General features: G+C 38.4%; 1 protein-coding gene across 3 annotated transcripts in view; it reads right to left on the reverse strand.

Moving 5' to 3' along the window:
- wwp2 (WW domain containing E3 ubiquitin protein ligase 2) overlaps window positions 1-18,551 on the reverse strand; it is a 202,813-nt gene that overhangs the window by 100,449 nt on the left and 83,813 nt on the right. For all 3 annotated transcript variants that reach the window (XM_072595995.1, XM_072595996.1, XM_072595997.1), the window contains one exon: window positions 16,336-16,420. In XM_072595995.1, coding sequence (XP_072452096.1) covers window positions 16,336-16,420 — 85 coding nt within the window. The remainder of the gene's footprint in view (window positions 1-16,335; window positions 16,421-18,551) is intronic.

Consider the following 18,551-nt stretch of genomic DNA (forward strand, 5'->3'; position numbering starts at 1 on the left):
AAATTCAAAGTTTAGATTTATCACAAGATAGAAATTTCATATTCCATTCCCAATAACTATAAAAGAATTTGTTTTCCTGGTAAAAAATGCTACATTGTGTACTCAAGACACTGATATCTTTGAAAAGTAATTGCAGTAATGGGTCAACAAGGTTCTATCACAACTACTTTGAATTCAAAGACAGCATAATCATATTCCAAAGATAGCAAGCTATACCTGAAGATAGACTTAGTCATTTACATTTTTTTTATTAAGTATTGTACAGTGCATTCCACATTTATTTTTAATTACTTTTAACTCGTTCATTGGATGTTGATGTCACTGAAATTTATTACTCATCCAGAATTGCCCTGGAGAAGATGGTGATAAGCTGCCTTTGTCAACTGCTGCTGTCCTTGGGTGCAGGGACTTCCTAAATGCTATGAGGAAGGAAGTTCCAGGGCATTGACCCAGTGACATTAAAGGAATGGTGATATAGTTCCAAGTTAGGATGGTGTGCAACTTGTAGATTCTCCCATGCATCTGTTGCCCTTGTCCTTCTAGGTCCAGCAGTTGCAAGTTTGGAAGTTGCTATGGGTGGAGCGTTGGTGAGTTACTGCAGTGCATCTTGTAGATGGTACATGATGCTATCACTCTGTGTCAGTGAATGATTGAAGTTGGTGATGGATTGCTTTGTGCTGGAAAATGTCAAATTTCCGAAGTGCTGCTGGAGCTGTGCTCATCCAAGCAGGCAAGATTATTCCACCTTGTGATGGTGTGCAAATGGTGCACAAAACTTTGAGTCAGGACGTGAGTTGCACAAAACAGAATTCCAAGCTTCTAATTTGGTCTTGTAGCCACAATATATGTTGATTGTGGGGCAGTGGTGGAAATACCATTGAACATTAAGGGGTGATGTTTAGATTCTCTTTTGTTCAAGATGGTTAATGCCAGTTATGTATAGCAAAAGTATTGCTGGCCACGTGTCATTCCAAGCCTGGATATTGTCTCTGTCTTGTTGAATATGGACTGTTTCAGTATCTGGCAAAGCATGAATGATGAACATTATGCAATCATCAGCAAACATCCTCAGTTCTGATCTTATGATGGAGAGAAGAATGCTGATGAAGCAGCTAAAGATGGCTGGGCCGAGAGCACCACCTGAGGAAAGCAGTGACGCCTTCAGGCTGAGGTGGTTGACTTTTAATAGCCACAACCATTTACCTTCATGCTAGGTATGACTCCAACCATTGGAGAGTTTTACTCAATTCCTTTTGATTCCAATTCTGTTATAGTGTCACATTTGGTCAAAGGGTGTCTTGATATCAAGGGCAGTCACTCTCACCTCCCCTCTGGAACTCAGCTCTGGAGTTCATTCAAGTATAAAGATCTTGCTTAAATTGAAAATGCCTGACTTGTAAATCAAATGTAATAAGGTATACATTGGAGCTTTTAAAAAATATATTAAAGGAAACACCTCACACTGCATTTAACAATGTACATCTACTGTTCCCTTACCCAGATCACACACCATCTTGTAGGAAAAGTAATCCTTTTCATACATTTTATCCTTTGTAAAAGTTCCTTATAGACGAAAAGTTGAATTAATAACTGAGAATACAGATAACATTGCCAGAGTCCATTATTAATAGTAGCAAGCTGTTTCATCAAAGACCTACCTTCCATCATAAGGTCTAGGGGTATTTGCTGATTTCATACTGTTTATCGCTTTTGAGACTCTTCAGATACTGACACAGTCTATATCCATATGCAACAAGACCTGGATAATTTTGGATGTTAAGTGGCAAGAAATATGTATGCCACTCAGTGACAAACAATGACAATGACAATCTCCAACAAGAGAATCATATTGAGGTGGATTGTCGGCAGCAATTCCAAGAAGGCACCTTGTGGAATGTCTATGAAGACAGTTGTTTTAGAGCAGCTTGTGGTACAGGCCACAAGGAAATAAGCAATCCGGGATTTGGTGATGTGTAATGAAGTTAAGGTGAATGAACTCCTAGGGAGCAGTAACCATAACATGACAGAATTCACCCTGCAGTTTGAAAAGAAGCAGAAAGTAACTACAAAAACATGAGGGAGGAGCTGGCCACAGTTGATCCGAAGGGGAGACGAGCAGGGAAGACAGTGGAGCAGCAATGGCAGAAGTGTCTGGAGAGATTCAGGAGACACAGCAGAAATTCATCCCAAGGAAGGACATACGAAGGGGAGGACAAGGCAACCATTGCTGATAAGGAAATCAGGAACAGCATAAAAGCAAAAGAAAATGTGGTCAAGATTCATGGGAAAACAGAGGATTGGGAACCTTTAAAAACCATTGGACAAGTAAAACAAGCAATAAGGAAGGAAAAGGCAAAATATGAAGGTAAGTTAGCTTGTAACATAAAAAATATTCCAAGAGTTTACTTTTAGATATATAAAAAGAGAGAAAGAGGAAAGTGTGGACATTGGACTTCTGGAAAATGAGGTTGGAGAAATAGTAATGGGGCACAAAGAAATGGCAGAGGAACCACTTTACATCAGTTTTCATAGTGGAAAATTCCAGTAACATATCAGAACTTAGAGACAGTTAGGGGGCAGAGGTGAATGTACTGACAATCACTAAGGAGAATGTGCTGGGGAAGCTGAAAAGTCTGAACTGGATGGACTACACTGCAGAGTTCTGAAAACGTAGCTGAGGAAACTGTGGAGGCATTGTTGGTGATCTGGAGTCACAGAGGGTCCTAGAGGACAGGAAAATGGCTAAAATAACACCACTGTTTAAGCAGGGAGGGAGGCAAAAGACAGAAAATTGTAGGTTGGTTAGCTTGACATTGGCTGTTGGTAAGATTTTAGAGTCCATTGTTAAGGATTAGATTGTGGAGTACTTGGAAGTGTAGAGTAAAATAGGGCAGAGATAGCATGGCTCCACCAAGGGGAAGTCATACCTTACAAATCTGTTAGAATTCTTTGAGGGGGGTAATGAGCAAATTAGACAAAGGAGAGCCAGTGGACGTGATCTACTTGGATTTCCAGAAGGCCTCTGACTATGCACCACAGAGGAGTCCGCTAAATAAGATAAAGTCCATGGGGTTAGAGGCAAGGCACTGGCATAGATGAAACAAAAGATAGGAAGAGGGACAGGTGGTGTTGATAAAGTGGAGAGACTGCAGAAGGACTTGGCAAGGGTAAGAGAGTGGGAAAAGAAGTGTCAGGTGGAATACAATGTGGGAAAGTTTGAGGTTTTGCATTTAGATCAGAAGAATAGAGACTTAGACTATTTTCTAAATGAGGAACATCTTTGGCAATCCAAAGCAGAAAGGGATTCAGAATCCTGAACTTGGTCTGCTAACTTAAAAATGCAAGGTCAGTTAGCAGTCAGGAAGGTAAATGCAATATTAGCATTCAGGCCAGATGACTAGAATACAAGAGCAGAGATGTACTGCTGAGGAATATTATGAGCAATTTTGGGCCTTGTATCTAAGGAAGGATGTGCTGGCCTTTGTGGGGGGGGGGGGTGGTCCTGGGAATGAAAAGCTTGACATATGAGGAGCAGTTGAGAACTTGGGTCTGTACTTTATGGAGTTTAGAAGGATGGGGGAGATCTTATTAAGACTTACAGAATACTGAAATGCCTGTGTAGAGTGGAGAAGGTATTTCCACTGATACAGGATATGAGGATCCAATTGCACAGCCTCAGAGTGAAGGACGGCGCTTCAGAATTGAGATAAGGAGTAATTTATTCAATCAGAAGGTGGTGAATCTGTGGAACTAATTGCTACAGGAGACTGTGGAGCCAAGTCACTGAGTGTTTTAATGATAGAGATCGATAGATTCTTAATTCGTACCAAGGGCTACAGAGAGAAGGCAAGATAATGGGGCTTAGAATGATATTTGCCATGATTGAATGGCTGAGCAGAATCAATGGGCTGAATAGCCTAGTTCTGCTCCTACATCTTATATTTTTCACATTCAATGGCCCCCCCCTCCCCATCATCCATATCCTGGATGCTGCCATTGTTCTGAGCCTGAACTGAATTAGCCATACATACATTATGGCTTTAAGAGAAGACTTAAAGACTAAGATTTCTGAGATGAATAACTTACTTCCTGATGCCCCAAAGCCTATTCATCATCTACAGGGCAAAAGTCAGAACTTCAATAGAAAACCTTCTACTTGCCTGGATGACTGCATCTTCAACAACATTCAAGAAGTCTGACACCATCCAGGACAAAACAGCCCCATCATCTACCATCAGCATTCTTTCTCTTCACGGCCAATACAGAGTGGCATTAGTGAGTAAAATCTACAAGACCCACATCAACAATTCACCAAAGCTCCTTCAAGAGCATCTTCCAAACCCACGAGGAGGACAAGAACAGTAGATGCATGGGAACGCCACCACCTGCCAATTTCCCTCCAAGCCACACACTTGAAACAATATCACCTACTTCACTATCACTGGATCAAAATCTTGAAAATCCCCTCCTAACACCGCTGTGATAATACTATCCCAATAGCCTCATTCACTCCTAAAGTAGCACAGACTAAACATGATTCAAGGCAATAGTTCACCACTACTCTCTGAAGAGTTATTAGAGATAGGCAAAAATGGTGCCTTAATCAGCAATGTTCCTTGAGTAAACTTTTTAAAATGCTGCTGAGCTATCTGCCAAAGTAAAGAAAAGAGCAGCTAATGATAACTTATCTACCGGTTACTTCCTCTTTGGCAATCACTAAGAGGTTCTTCTTTACAGTAACACAGCCAATACTAGTAGCAAGCTGCCAGAGCAGAAAAACGCAAGGAAACTCACATTGCATATCATTTCATGCTAGAGCTTGAAAACATCTTTGGAAGCACATTAAGATATGATCAGCAGAAATGTTGGTTACATTTCAAAATGAAAAGCAATAGGTCAAGATGAAGGAAAAATTTATTCAATTGAAGAGAATGGCAGTACCAATGGATTTGTTTATGGTTACAACAATGATTATAGGCTGGTTTGGTATAAGTGTTTAAAATTACAAGTGGACAGGGGTTTGCTCTTTCATTAGACAGAGAGAGGCAGACAACTGTTGGTGGTTTAACCAGAAGGTCACCATTTCTCAGATGAGGGGAAAATTTGAGAAAGTCCTTTACGGTAATCTCAGTTGGTGCAGGAATTGCACTTAATGCTGTTGGCAGTATTCTGCATAAAACCAATGTAGAGGGGAGAAGCTCGCTTAAATGGAAGAGATTAAGAACATGGAGAGTTTTTTTAAAATAGAGAGATTTGAAGGATATACAAAGATACGGACTTTCGAACAGGGCAGACACATGGCATTAGGACTGCCACTTCTGTCAGGGATACATGAAAACACATATTAGTTGGCCCTGTTATCTTGAATTTTCTAACTAGTTCAAAGTTAAAGGAAACAATTTGGAACTTATCAAAAAGACAATTAGGGTGAAAGTGCTAGTAACTTTTGGATGTTCCTTATGAATCTGGCTTTAGATCTTTTGCATGAATTTAAATACTGTAAATTATTAGTTAATCATAAGCATTAACTTCCATTTCTGTCTATTTGATTAGTAAAGAAAGCAAAAACAAAAATCCCAATCAGAACACTTCTTCTCTTCCTTAACATTACCAGTTAATTATACCGGATTAATATAGCAGACGTGAAACTTGTTCCAAAGTTGGAAAAACTATTACTACTAAAACATCGACTAAACCAGATTCAATAATAACTTTTCAAAGGGAACTGAATTAAAAAGGAAGAGTTTGCAAGGCTATAGGGAAGGGGAGGGTGGTGCAACTACCTGGTGGCTTTTTCAAAGAGCTGATACAAGCAACGATCGGATGAACAGACTCCTTCTGTGCTACATAGTGTATGGCAGAAGAGTTAACTCAACCATTAAAGATCAAACTGGTGAATCCATCAAATGGGCATCATACGTACATTAACAATTCTCAAAAACAATCCAGCAGGATGATAAAGATAATGCATTCATTGTGGAGAGCAAGATGATAGTCTGAAGCAGAGAAGGGTGTGCCTGACACATTCATATGAAATGTTATGAATTGCAAATGTAACAACATCATTAATGTAGATTTATGGCATAATCCTCATGTGAAAATGACAGCTCAGAATGCTTTCTTAAGTGCAAACAGGGATACTTACCAAGTTAAAAAAAATTCCAGAAGCAACTGCAAGGGTTTTGAAGGCAGTGATTTAGGCATCAAGTGATTTGGGTCTAAAATTCCAGTTAAGGAGCATTGATCACCGATGAACATAGGAATAGGGAACCGTAGCTCCCAACATTTTCTCTAACATTTTTGGTTATACACATCTTGTCATCCAGAAATCAAGTTTTTTCAAACAACAATGCATTTGCATTAGCTAGAGCTGCAGCAGTCACCTGGTTAGAGAAAAATTGAGGATAACTAATACAGATTTGTCAGATTTAAGCATATTTGAAGCAGATTTTGATGTTGACAATGAAAGACTAACTTAGATTTTCTGGGGACACAGGGAATCAAGGAATTTTAGGAACAAGGTGGCAGCACAGTGGCTCAGTGGTTAGCACTGCTGCCTCACAGCACTAGGGACCCGGGTTTGATTCCAACCTTTGGCGACCATCTATGTGGAGTTTGCACATCCTCCCTGTGTCAGTGTGGGTTTCTCCGGGTGCTCCAGTTTCTTCCCACAGTCCAAGGATGTGCAGGTTAGATGAATTGGCCATGCTAAATGGCCCATAGTGTTCAGGGATGAGTAGGCTAAGTGCTTTAATCAGGGGAAATACAGTATGATAGGGGAATGGGTTACTCCTCGGAGTGTCGGTGTGGACTTGTTGGGCCAAAGGGCCTGTTTCCACACTGTAGGGATTCTAACTCTAAGGTATGTGACAACTGTACAAGATTTATATCAGACAGCACTTTACCCTCAGGGAAGATATCAAGCTGGAGCAAGCTATAAAGTTGGGATAGAAGGAGTCCATTGAGGAATTTAGCTGCTTCGACATATAAGAGCAACAGTCAAGATCAGCAAGCACAGGTGATGTGAGAACAGGATTGGGAATCTATGTTTTAAACATGCTTAGATTTATGGATGAAGTAGAGCAGATTTAAAAAGTCAAGTCCCAGACATAACAAAAGCATAGATGTGGTTTAAGTGGCACTAGGAGTTAGGCAGAAGAGGATAGAAGAATCGAGCAGTCTTTGTGATCAACAGGATGTAGGATTTGAAGCTCCACAGTCCAATCTTATGGTGAAGGGTGAAAATGCCAATTATTAAGAAGCACAGTTTAAGCTGCCAAGAATCTTCCTGAAGTGCAAATCGAAGAATTTGTCGTTAGATTCAAGACATCAGGCGAGATTTTCATAGAGTCAGGCCAATTCCAGAGGCCCATTAAATGGCAGACAGGTTCTCGATATCTAAATCCAGATCTCACTTATCAAAAGTCCCATTTTTTCCAGCAGAAGGATGCTGGTGGCAAGGAATCGCACAGGAGGGAAACCTGAATTCAACAGCACCTTTTAAGATTAGTCCAGAGTTCAACCAGATCCCATTTTTTGCTGTTCAAGGCTTATAGACTGCAGCTTTAGGATCACAAATTTATAGAGCAGACATAATCACATTTGAAGGGCAGAGAAAAGCTCTTAAACGTCATGATCCAAAGTTATTTAAATACTTAACTCTTTATACATGAAAAATAAAGAAGCTATGGTGGTTTGAGTTTAAAAAAATCTTGGTTGGAAAACATTGATTGTGAGGCTAACCAGTGTAGCTTAGAAAAACACATCATCCATTCATGTAATTTCAACAGTTTATTCTTGACTGTTCCCGGGGGCTGTTATTATAGATGAACATATTATGAATGCTTGGTTGGGTTTCAGAAAGACCATGAGTAATCAACTCAGCTGGCTTGTGGGGTGAATTCACATTTCATGGACAGGTTTAAGAAGCTAAAGACTTAGCAGCTTCTGATGAATAAACATTTGCTAGTTTTTAAAAATGATTGAACAAAAGAATTGGTTTAATGAACGAATTTTCTTTCAGTATCAAGTGTCTCTGAATGAGAGCACTAGTAGAAGTTTAATAATTTTCTTTCATCTTCATATGGCTCCTGAGGTCTAGGTGGGTGCATGTGAAGTGACATGGATGGAGACTATAACATCTGTCAAGAGTGATATCTAAGTTATGAAATTGAGGTGACGGCTATAGGGCTTAACAACCTTTTATAAAAGCTGGACTAAAGTTTCAGTCAACTGAAATACCTTCTAACCAGGCCATCTAGACACAGAAACATAGAAAACAGGAGCAGGACTAGACCATTCAGCCCTTAAGTGTATGCTCCACTATTCAATATGACCATGGCTGATCATCCAATTCAGTACCCTGTTCCTGCTTTCTCCCAATACACTTTCATCCCTTTGGCCTTAAGAACTACATCTCACTCCTCTGTGAAAATACTCAATGTTTTGGCCTCAACTGCTTTCTGTGGCAGAGAACTCCATGGATTCTTTGGGTGAAGAAATTTCTCATCTCAATGGCTGCCTCTGAACGGAGGCCTGACTTGATCATGCTCTTGCTCCCTATCCATAGACCCAAAACCATGCATGCCAGTCATTTCCATGGAGACAGGTCTGTCAAGATTAGATTAAATTAGATTCCCTACAGTGTGGAAACTGGCCCTTTGGCCCAACAAGTCCACACCAACTCTCCGAAGAGTAAACCATCCAGACTCATTCTCCTACCCTATATTTACCCCTGACTAATGCATCTAACATTATGAGCAATTAACCTGATGTGCACATCTCTAGACTAGGATGAAACCAGAGCACCCGGAGGAAACCCACGCAGACACAGGGAAAATGTGCAAACTCCAAACAGACAGTCGCCCGAGGCAGGAATTGAATGCTGTGAGGCAGCAGTGCTAACCACTGAGCCACCGTACTGCCCATTAGTCAGGACATAAATTTTTAACTCAAGGTGCTTGCCAACCATCAGGCAGTCTGACAGCATAGAAGTGATTATGGGAAGTGGTGCAGATATAGAATTGCTGTGTTTAGTGTACTGATGGAAGCTGAAAAGAAGATTTTACAGTAACAGTTTCTGGACAAAATGCCCTATGACTGAGATGCACTAATAATCACTTTACTGAACAAATATTCCTCATGCTATCAAGAATGTCTTCGAAAACTAATGAAAATATCTATTTTTGAACAGCATTTTCTGTTCTCCTTTAACTGAAATATTTGTAACAAGTCAACAAAATGAATGACAACATAGGAAAACATTATACACTGTGTAGCTGCATACATTGAAATGGATGTATTCTAAACACAAGACTGCATAAACTGATGCAGATAGCTTTCAAGATGGTTCCAAGGATGGACACCTTATTTATATTGGCAATGGTAATAACATATATAGTTCATGGGGCCATAAATAGAGATATACAAATATGGTGTTATGTTAAGCCCATATAAACCACTAATTCAGGACCATATGAAGCAAATTTAAGTATAGAAGTCTGGGAAAGAATGAGTGTTTAGAAAGGACACAGAACGGAGATACAAGGATAGACCCAGAGATGAGGGATTACAGCAGTTGGGATTGCGCTTCTAAGAGATGACCAAGAAGAGCATCCACTACTAAGAGGACGTTCAAAATTATGAGTAGCTTAGATAAAATAAAGCAAAATTGTTTCTAATGGTGGAAAGGTTGATAATCAGAGGGCACAGATTTAAAGGGAATTGATCAGAGAACTAGAAGTAACATGGGAAAAAATGTTTTCCCACAATAACTATAGGATTTGGAATGCACCAATCGATATAAATTATGATTGCTGGGAATTCAATGATAGACTTCAAAAGAAAACTGGATAAATGCTTGAAGAAAGAAATTATAGAAAGAGGAAAAGAGCAAGGGAGCGCCGGTAATTGCCACTCTTTCAAAAAGTCAGCACAGACTCGATGGGCCAAGCTGCTTCCTTCTATGCTGTACTGTTCGATAAATGTCCTGCAGTTAAACCACACTCTCATTCTGCAGGATGATGCCACATGTTTTGCATAAATGTTATTTTGTACTAGAAACCCAAAATCCAAGAAATCAGCATGGTCCAAATGGTACAGTACCATCAGTTCCAATTGATGGAATTTGGGAGGTAGGGGGTCATTCACTTTCAGTTTATGAGCTCTAAGGAAACAGCCCCCCAAAAGGCAGACAGGAAAAATACCTGTTTAGCAGAGAAATTTTTTCATGCCTTGAATCTATTTTTATTTTACCGATTTTATCCCCCTGAAATCCTAAGCAATGCTTCAGATAACCCTAATTTTCTCTTCAACAAGAACAGATAGTTTTTGCCTTACACTTCTTGAACAATGCCACTATTGATGGTCTACCGCAAAATCAATCAATTGAAAGATGCTTTAAAAGCAGGCCAGGTAACATTATAATTTTCCTTCTTAATGAGGCAGAGCCTCCTGTTGCATAAGGAGCACATCCAGCTGCTGGAACTGACCCATTTACTAGAACTAAATCTGAAAAACTGTTGAGCTTTATATATAAACTGACTTTTCTGAAAGCAAATCCAATGCTCTTTTCATTATACACCCAGCCTGCCATATGTCTAACTTTGTTTTTATTTTCAGTTGTTCCAGTTGCTCTTGTTGCTGTACATCCTGTTTAAATTCAATAATACTGCTGACTTTTAATCAATCTACCTGCTGTTGACTCATTTCAAAGTCAAATGAACACCATCACTAACAGAATCTGGCGATCCTACAATCAGCATCCTTGTAGCTACAGATGTAAAAAACGTATTAATCAAGTAAGCATGCAACATGTATACATTAACATGAAGTGCTCTACATCTATCTGTATGGCTAAACAGCTAACCACTTGCATACACAGTCTCTGAAAAGGTGTATAATTAATTGCACATGATTGCAGATTACCATCCTTCCCCATTGGTTAACCTGTAAATTAATAAAGTACACAATGAAAAAGGTAGGGCAAAAGTTGTGTGATTAAATGAAAATATTCTTTTAACTTTGCAACATTTTTATTTTACTTTGTCCAACAAAAGCTCCCCAGAGATACAGTACTGCAAGATTTCCAGTGCTGGTTTTAATCAATGGCTAACAACTTAATCACTGCAGTCATACATGTGTTTGCTTTTTAGGAAATGTAATGAACCACTGCAGTTAAATTGCTAAGAAAACAATGAGGTATTTGTTAATTCTGGGGTGTGCCACAGTGTCTGTCAAGTTACTCAGACCGTGATTTTAGCTATTAAACATAAGGAATATAGCGAAATCAAAAAAATTAAACATCAGATTGTAAGTATTAACAAAGAATTATTATCAGATGCAAGCTAAATTATGCAACACTTGTTCATAAATTTTTTGATGAAGTTACAAAATATAGCTGTCCACTAACTCATTGGTATACTTTTTACAGATTTAATTCAAGAAATCCACACAGCTTAAACATAATGCCATTCAGAGTGTATATTTCAAAACAATAAATATCAGCAATTCTATTATAATATTGATGTTGTCGTGGTAACCTATTGCATCAAACCAATATTTTTAACTGCTCCAATAACTTGTCTCATAACAAAACATTCTTGACAGAATTAAATTCTCACCTGTTGGCTTTGTGTATTTTTGCATCCATACAATATATTTCCAGTGGGAGAAGATGACAAGACAGCAATTCTATTTATACAACACCTTTCACCTCAGGACATATCAATACGTTTCACAAGTCAAAGAATTACACTTGAAGCACAGTTATTGCTCTGATGTGAAGAGACACAGCAGCTAATACTGCACATCAAGGACACTCAAATAGCAAGGAGGTAAATGACCAGATCATCTGTAGTGTTAGCTAAAGAGTAAATCTTGGCTACCGCACTGTCAAAAATCCCCTGCTCTTCTCGAGTAGTACCACAAGATTTTTTATGTCGACCTAAGGCGGTTGAAGATACTTTGACTTAACTTCATCTTCAAGAGAACAAAGTGATAGTGTAATAACCCAACACCAGTCATACACGTATCACTAGAAATCAATAACGCAATGACACTGGAAGAGACACTGGAGGCAGTTTAACTTCTTAAAGATATTTATAGCTAGGAAAATATTTTCTATTTTGTGCAATGGAAGGAGAACACAAGAAATAGCACAACTAAAAGATTTGGTTTCACATCCAAATTAGCTTGTCACACTGACTGAAATCATGTTTTCCGTGAGGAAGGTAAAACATATATTTGCAGAATACACTTAACATAGAAAATGCCCCAAAATGCTGGTGTAAAAAGTCACAGTTCTGTGTGACTGCAATAATTGCTGTTTTAAAGGGTATAGTAAGACCACAAGATGTAGGAACAGAATTAGTCCATTCAGCCCACAATGATTTAATACTGTACTGCCGATTAACACATAATGTATAATTAATTAATTAATGTTAAGTGTTGACAAGGGAACTGAGGAAATATCGTCATTCCACGTAGTTTCAGAAAATTCTGACAGCTTTAAGTTTCTACTTCAGCAGCTTTGTCTTCCGTATCAGATCACCATGCTGATGAAGATTACAGCCCTCTTGTCTGGTGCTGGATTACAGAACTTAGTTTAGTCAGACACGTCTCACTTTCCTTTTGAAAATATTGCAGCAAGTAACAAATATCCAGACAGAACACGTCATGGACTCTGTTATAATACAGCTTTTCTTGGCTAATGAATCTGCTAAATCTTTTCTAAAATTGAAGAAATGTCAAATCTCAAAAAGAGAAAAAAAAAGAAAACAAAGCTTTGAACTTAACACTATCATCTATGAAATTTCATCTGAGATTTTGTTTGCATCCTGTAATTTAAAGATACTTTCTTCCACTCTGCTGCTCCCAATTTTTGAACCTGTGCTTAAGAGGCTGGCTCACTGACTGAAACTTGAAAGAGTTGGTGAGCAAATATCAGCAACTTATCAAAGGAAGATTCTGCTTCTCTCCACAAAAAAATGTAGCAATTAACCAAATGAACTTATGTAATTGTGCTCCAGTTTTAGTTTAAGCTGATTATTTTGATAAAATCTGCTTTTACTTTAAGCTGTATTTATTTTTAACAGCATATGTCTATATGGATTTCAGAACAATTCCCTCTTCTCGTGATAATTTTGTGCCTTTCCCTCTCAGAGTCCTTCCTTGAATGCACTGACTTACTGAAGCAGAAACAGTTCTGTAGGCTTCAAACAACCTTCGGTCTCTCAAACTTGTCATGCCTAATTAAATATAAATCTCAAAATGGTATTCAGACACAGGAAAGTTTTACATTCAAGTCCCAATCTTCACCTCTCGAAAATTCTAATACAATTATTTCCAACAGGAATCACTAAATAGTTGTCAAAAGCAGCAACTCAGCTTGTTGTATTGTCCTCATTCCAAAAAGGAGGCCCTAAATGTAGCACTCCTATGACCAAAAATGAAAAAATCCATTTGCAGCTAAATAAGTACTTTTGTTTTTAAATGCAATCACTGTTGCAATGTCAGACTAGTCAGTTATTAGCCAACTAACATAACAAAGATCAGACTTGGCCAATCAGGATGGTTCAGATCAAGGTCAGTGAGAAAAATCACAAGACCTGCAACTCCATTACCCCAAGCAAACACCCCACCAAACAATCAATTATGCGGTGAGTTGTGAGGCAGAAAAAGAAAGATTTTGGCACCAATACGTATATTGTTCAAGTTACTTTTCACTACGGGACTCAAACAACATTGAGTATTTTAGCATGGGGAAGGGATCTTAACAGTAGCATAGCACTTTAGGATATACTGTAATTACTCTGAGTGCAAATCCCCATGAGTACAGGAGGAGAAAGAGTTCAACATCCTAGTGGGAAGCCTCATCCACCTGAAGATCATGTTGAAAGTCCAGGTGCATGATACAAATGGCTGTCCCAGTGTTTAATTGTCACACACAGAGGATAAAGCACATCCTCAGTCTTCATACAGCATTTCACCAGACATAACTCCCTTCTAGCACTGAGGGGTCTAGGAATGTTTCCTTCCTCAAGTCTCAGAGAAACTCAATGCAGAGGTGAAACATTAAGACAAATTGCAAGCTACAGAGGAACCTCTATTAACTGAAGGACATGGGGAGGCAGTTATTTCATTTGGTTAATCGAATTTCGGATAATCGAATGCCAGATAACAGTTAACCGAGCATCGGGACCTTGCAATCTTGCCAGATAATCGAATGCTGGATAATCAAGATTCCTCTGTAGTTCCCTCATGACAGAATCAGTGAAGGCACTAGCCAGAAAGACCTCATCAGATTCTATGCTGAATGATCCATAAATGGGAGTGAATCCTCCTCTCCCATACACAGACCAATGAGGGCAAAGAATCTTTGCCTGAAAGCTATCCAGTGGCAGGCAGTACTCAGTGTGGCATCATGCAAATACAGGACAGTGGTGAGGCAGAATGTGGGGGGTCAGGCCACATTATGTCTCAGTGCAATCATAGTATTTTATCTCCACAGATTTTTAAATGTGTTTGTGATTTTCTGAGCTAGACATTATTTAAAGCAGTCAGTATTGCAAAAAGCTGTGCTTTAACATGTATACCTTGCATTCCAGGTCTGAAGAAAGCACATGTTTTGTTGTCCACCTCTATGACAAAACCTGCCACTTTTCCCCAACAAACTAAATTTTCTTCACAAGGAGAGACTGAAGGGACAGGGGTATCCAGCATGTCAGCGAATCAAAAAATTGTTACAGTGCAGAAGGAGGAGCCTCAGGTCATCATGTCTGCATTGGTTCTCTGAATATTTCAACTTGGTGTCAATTTTCACTGATATTTCAAGCAAGAATAGTATTTTTATCTACTCAATCAGGACACCTCAAGATTGTGAAAACTTCCATCAAATCTCCTCTTAGTCTTCCTCTCCAATGAAAATACCCCTAACCTCTCCAACCTTTGTTCATAATTGAACCTCAAAATTCTTCTGTCCTATATCCTTGCACAGAATTGTACACAAAACTCCAAATAAAATCTAACCAGTGTCATATCATCAGAATCAAAAAGAGTCATAGAAATGTACAGCACATAAACAGACCCTTTGGTCCAACTCATCCATTCCAAGCAGATATCCCAACGCAATATAGTCCCACGTGCCAGCAACTAGCCCATACCCCCCCAAACCCTTCCTATTCACATACCCAACCAGATGCCTTTTAAATGTTGCAATTGTACTAGCCTCCACCGCTTCCTTTGAACTTCATTTGCCACCAATCTGTCCACATCACCAACTTGTCAACGTACTTTTTCAAATGTTACACTGTTCTCCTTACAGTTAATAATTTTCTCAATTTTTGTGTCTTTTCTGACCAATAATTGCAGTCCTTCTAGCAGTGTCCAAACCTGGCACTCAGTCTATCCTGATTGACAGGTTTCTCGGTCATCAATGCTTGCTGTTGTTCTGGACAGGAGCTTGAGCTCTGGGTTCACTATGTGCGGGCCTGTCTGAGGCGCTGGTTGAGACACTCCGCTAAATAAACCAGATTAGCTAATCACGAGCATAGGAATTTCCCTCTTCTACATTCAACATAAATGTTAAAGTCTCCTATCTTCCGATTTGAATCTTATTCAGAAAAATTGCCTGATCAATGCATAATATTGCAAGGTAATATATGCAACAATACAGCTCAAATATTTCCATACAATCATAAATGTCTCAAAACAAATGTATTTCAGACAGAATTTTAAACCAACCAGTACCAACTGCTTGTATTACATTGTGCACGCTAATAATTATTTCTGCAGAGTTCAAATTACATAGTTATTAATGATATTATTTCTATACTAAATTTACAAATAGTTGATCTGGATTAACAAATCTAGCTAATATAAAAGTACATCAACCCAAGTTTTCAATCTCATATTTAACTTTTCATAAATTTTTAAACAATTAAAACTTCTAAACCAAGTGAAAAATATAGAAGACAAACATTTAACTTTCTCTAACATTTTAGTACCTTAGTTCCAAAAATATTTAATTTCTGAAAGAAAAAACAAACTCTATGCAGTGCATCGGGATATTCATAGGTTTCTGGTACATTTTATCAAAAAGTACTGAACTCTTGTGCTACATATGCAATTCCCAAATAACTGCAAAGATAATCCTGCAAAAGACACTTTAAACAAATGATTATTCAGCTGTAGCCAACAGGAAAATAATTCACCACTAAAACCCTGCACTTCAAGCTTGTACATATAATTCATCCACCCAGAATCTTAATAGATTAATAATTTGTAGTCGATAAAGCTCTGTCGAAAAATAGTGTTTTGAATAATTCCATCTCTTACCTCACTCTGTCTGGGGAAACACTGGTACGTGAGGGTGAACACTGTGAATCATCAGCTTGATGACTTCTACCATTCTGCTGAAATTCTATAGAAGAAACACAGAGAGATAAAAACTAGCAGACATAACAACCAGTTCATCATAACATTGGCAAAGAGCCTGTCCTCTCGATATAAAATAGCTTGAAATGCATAACTACCAATCGGCTCAGAACTGACTCAGATGGACTCAATTTTGTTTAATCTGTAATTTTTTTTCCTAACTTTTTAACCATAAAATATATCATGGACAAAAAGAACAGCGACTCCGCTACCTCAGTGAAAGTTGTACTTAAGGCCACTAACTTATACCCTTGAGGTGATCTCATAAAAAACATACCAGCTCCATGTAAAATTTACCCATAATCTCGTGAACAAGCATACATACCAGGTTTAACAAATCAAACAAAAGTTAATGGAGACATGAAATATAAGAATGCGAGCAGTCAAAAGTACTGTTTAATTTGTTGTTGGGTTGGCAAATTTCACAAGTCACCGTGATCATGCAAGGAGTTAAGTATGCAGTCAGACATTTTCCGTATGAGTGTTCAAAGTTCCTATTGCCAAGCCTTGCGTCTTAAGTATGTAAAAAAAACTCGTGCTTACAATTTTCGATACTTACAAGATTCAATTTAAATGCCTAATTTCTGATCAACTATTCCAAAACTTTACTAATTAGACAACTGAAGATGCAATCTAAAATTTGAAAAATGTTCCACAACAAATTCAAAACAAAGACTGTATCATTAGAGAACATTTCAAGCACATATACAACCAATTAAAATGTATTCATAAGTCTTGCACAACATTTATCAAAAGTACTGAATACCTGACATCAATTAAAAGTGATCAAAGAATGCCACTTTTTCCAATTTAAAATTTTAGTGCCCCTTAATTCTTGAGATTAGATTAGTCAAAGTCAATCGTTGGCATTCGTTGATTTACTAAAACAATTCTTTTTTTTGCTTTACGTGGGGTCCTTTTTTGAACTGACAACATCTGATTGACAGATTATGTTGACAAAAAAACGGTGACAGCATTATTGTCAGCTAAGCTCAAGACTCTTCATAATCGACTGTAAACTGAAATCATTAACTGGCTACAGGTTATTTTGTCCATGGAGCTAATTGAGTACTCCACAACAAGAGAAGTTGAGAGCATATATGCTACAGAATGATAGCACTTTGCTGCCAGTTCTTTTCCCAAATTATTTGTCCACTTAGACATTATGAAAACTGCACCATTTCCATACAAAACCGTTGAGAATTTTGCATTATATAAATTGTTGATAAAAGGAAACCTGCCAGAGTTTAATATTTTTCACTCATCAATATAAAATTGCATGAATATCTAATCTGATAAAGCATAATAATTTATAATGCATGAGAAAAGGGTGCTGACTGGTTGACAATTGAATGCAGAGCAGGAGAGCATTTTCCATGGACAATACATCAGGGAACAGTTAACTGCCAAGTTTTTAATAAAATTTAAACGACGCAAGTCAACTCTGATTTGTCAAGGCACTGTCATGGGGAATGCACCAGGAAGTGTCTGGACCCAAGCTTTTATTTGGCTTAAAAAGGCACTGGGCATGGATCTATCCTTTCCGCTCACAAAGAGCAGCGCCCTGTATGCGAACACATGTAACTTCCAGAAAATTTATGGTAACCCACACTGAGAGCCCACTGACAGTCTAATATTAGTTGCAAGTGCAATTCTTAGCATGAACAAGTTTTTCTTGATTAATGGTAGCATGGTAATGTCTAGTAGCTTCACCTGCTGCTCACATTTCTGAGAGACCTTGCCCTTCCTGGGTGATCTGAGGTCAACTAGGTACTTTTCAGGCCAAAATGTTGCAGCCTTAGGCCTATTCCTAAGTTTGCAGGATAAACAGCAAGCAATAATCTGATTAGGGTAACCATATCCCTCAGAATTGCTCTCACACACCCTTGTGCAGCATTAAGCTTGAACGATAAGCAAATGGCTTTAGCCTTGAAAAGTACTCAACTTACCTTGGGTTTGCACAACAGGCGAAGCTAGTCATTTTGTCCTGCTACTGTACAGTTGCAACATGAGTACAATTCTCTAGTAACAGGCTGTAAAGCCAAAAAGATGACACAAATGACAAGTGAGATACGTGAATTCCAGTGCCAGTGTGATCCCATGTACGAAGGCCATAC

The sequence above is a fragment of the Chiloscyllium punctatum genome, chromosome 26, assembly GCF_047496795.1.
Source record: "Chiloscyllium punctatum isolate Juve2018m chromosome 26, sChiPun1.3, whole genome shotgun sequence".
In the NCBI taxonomy this organism is placed as follows: Eukaryota; Metazoa; Chordata; class Chondrichthyes; order Orectolobiformes; family Hemiscylliidae; genus Chiloscyllium; species Chiloscyllium punctatum.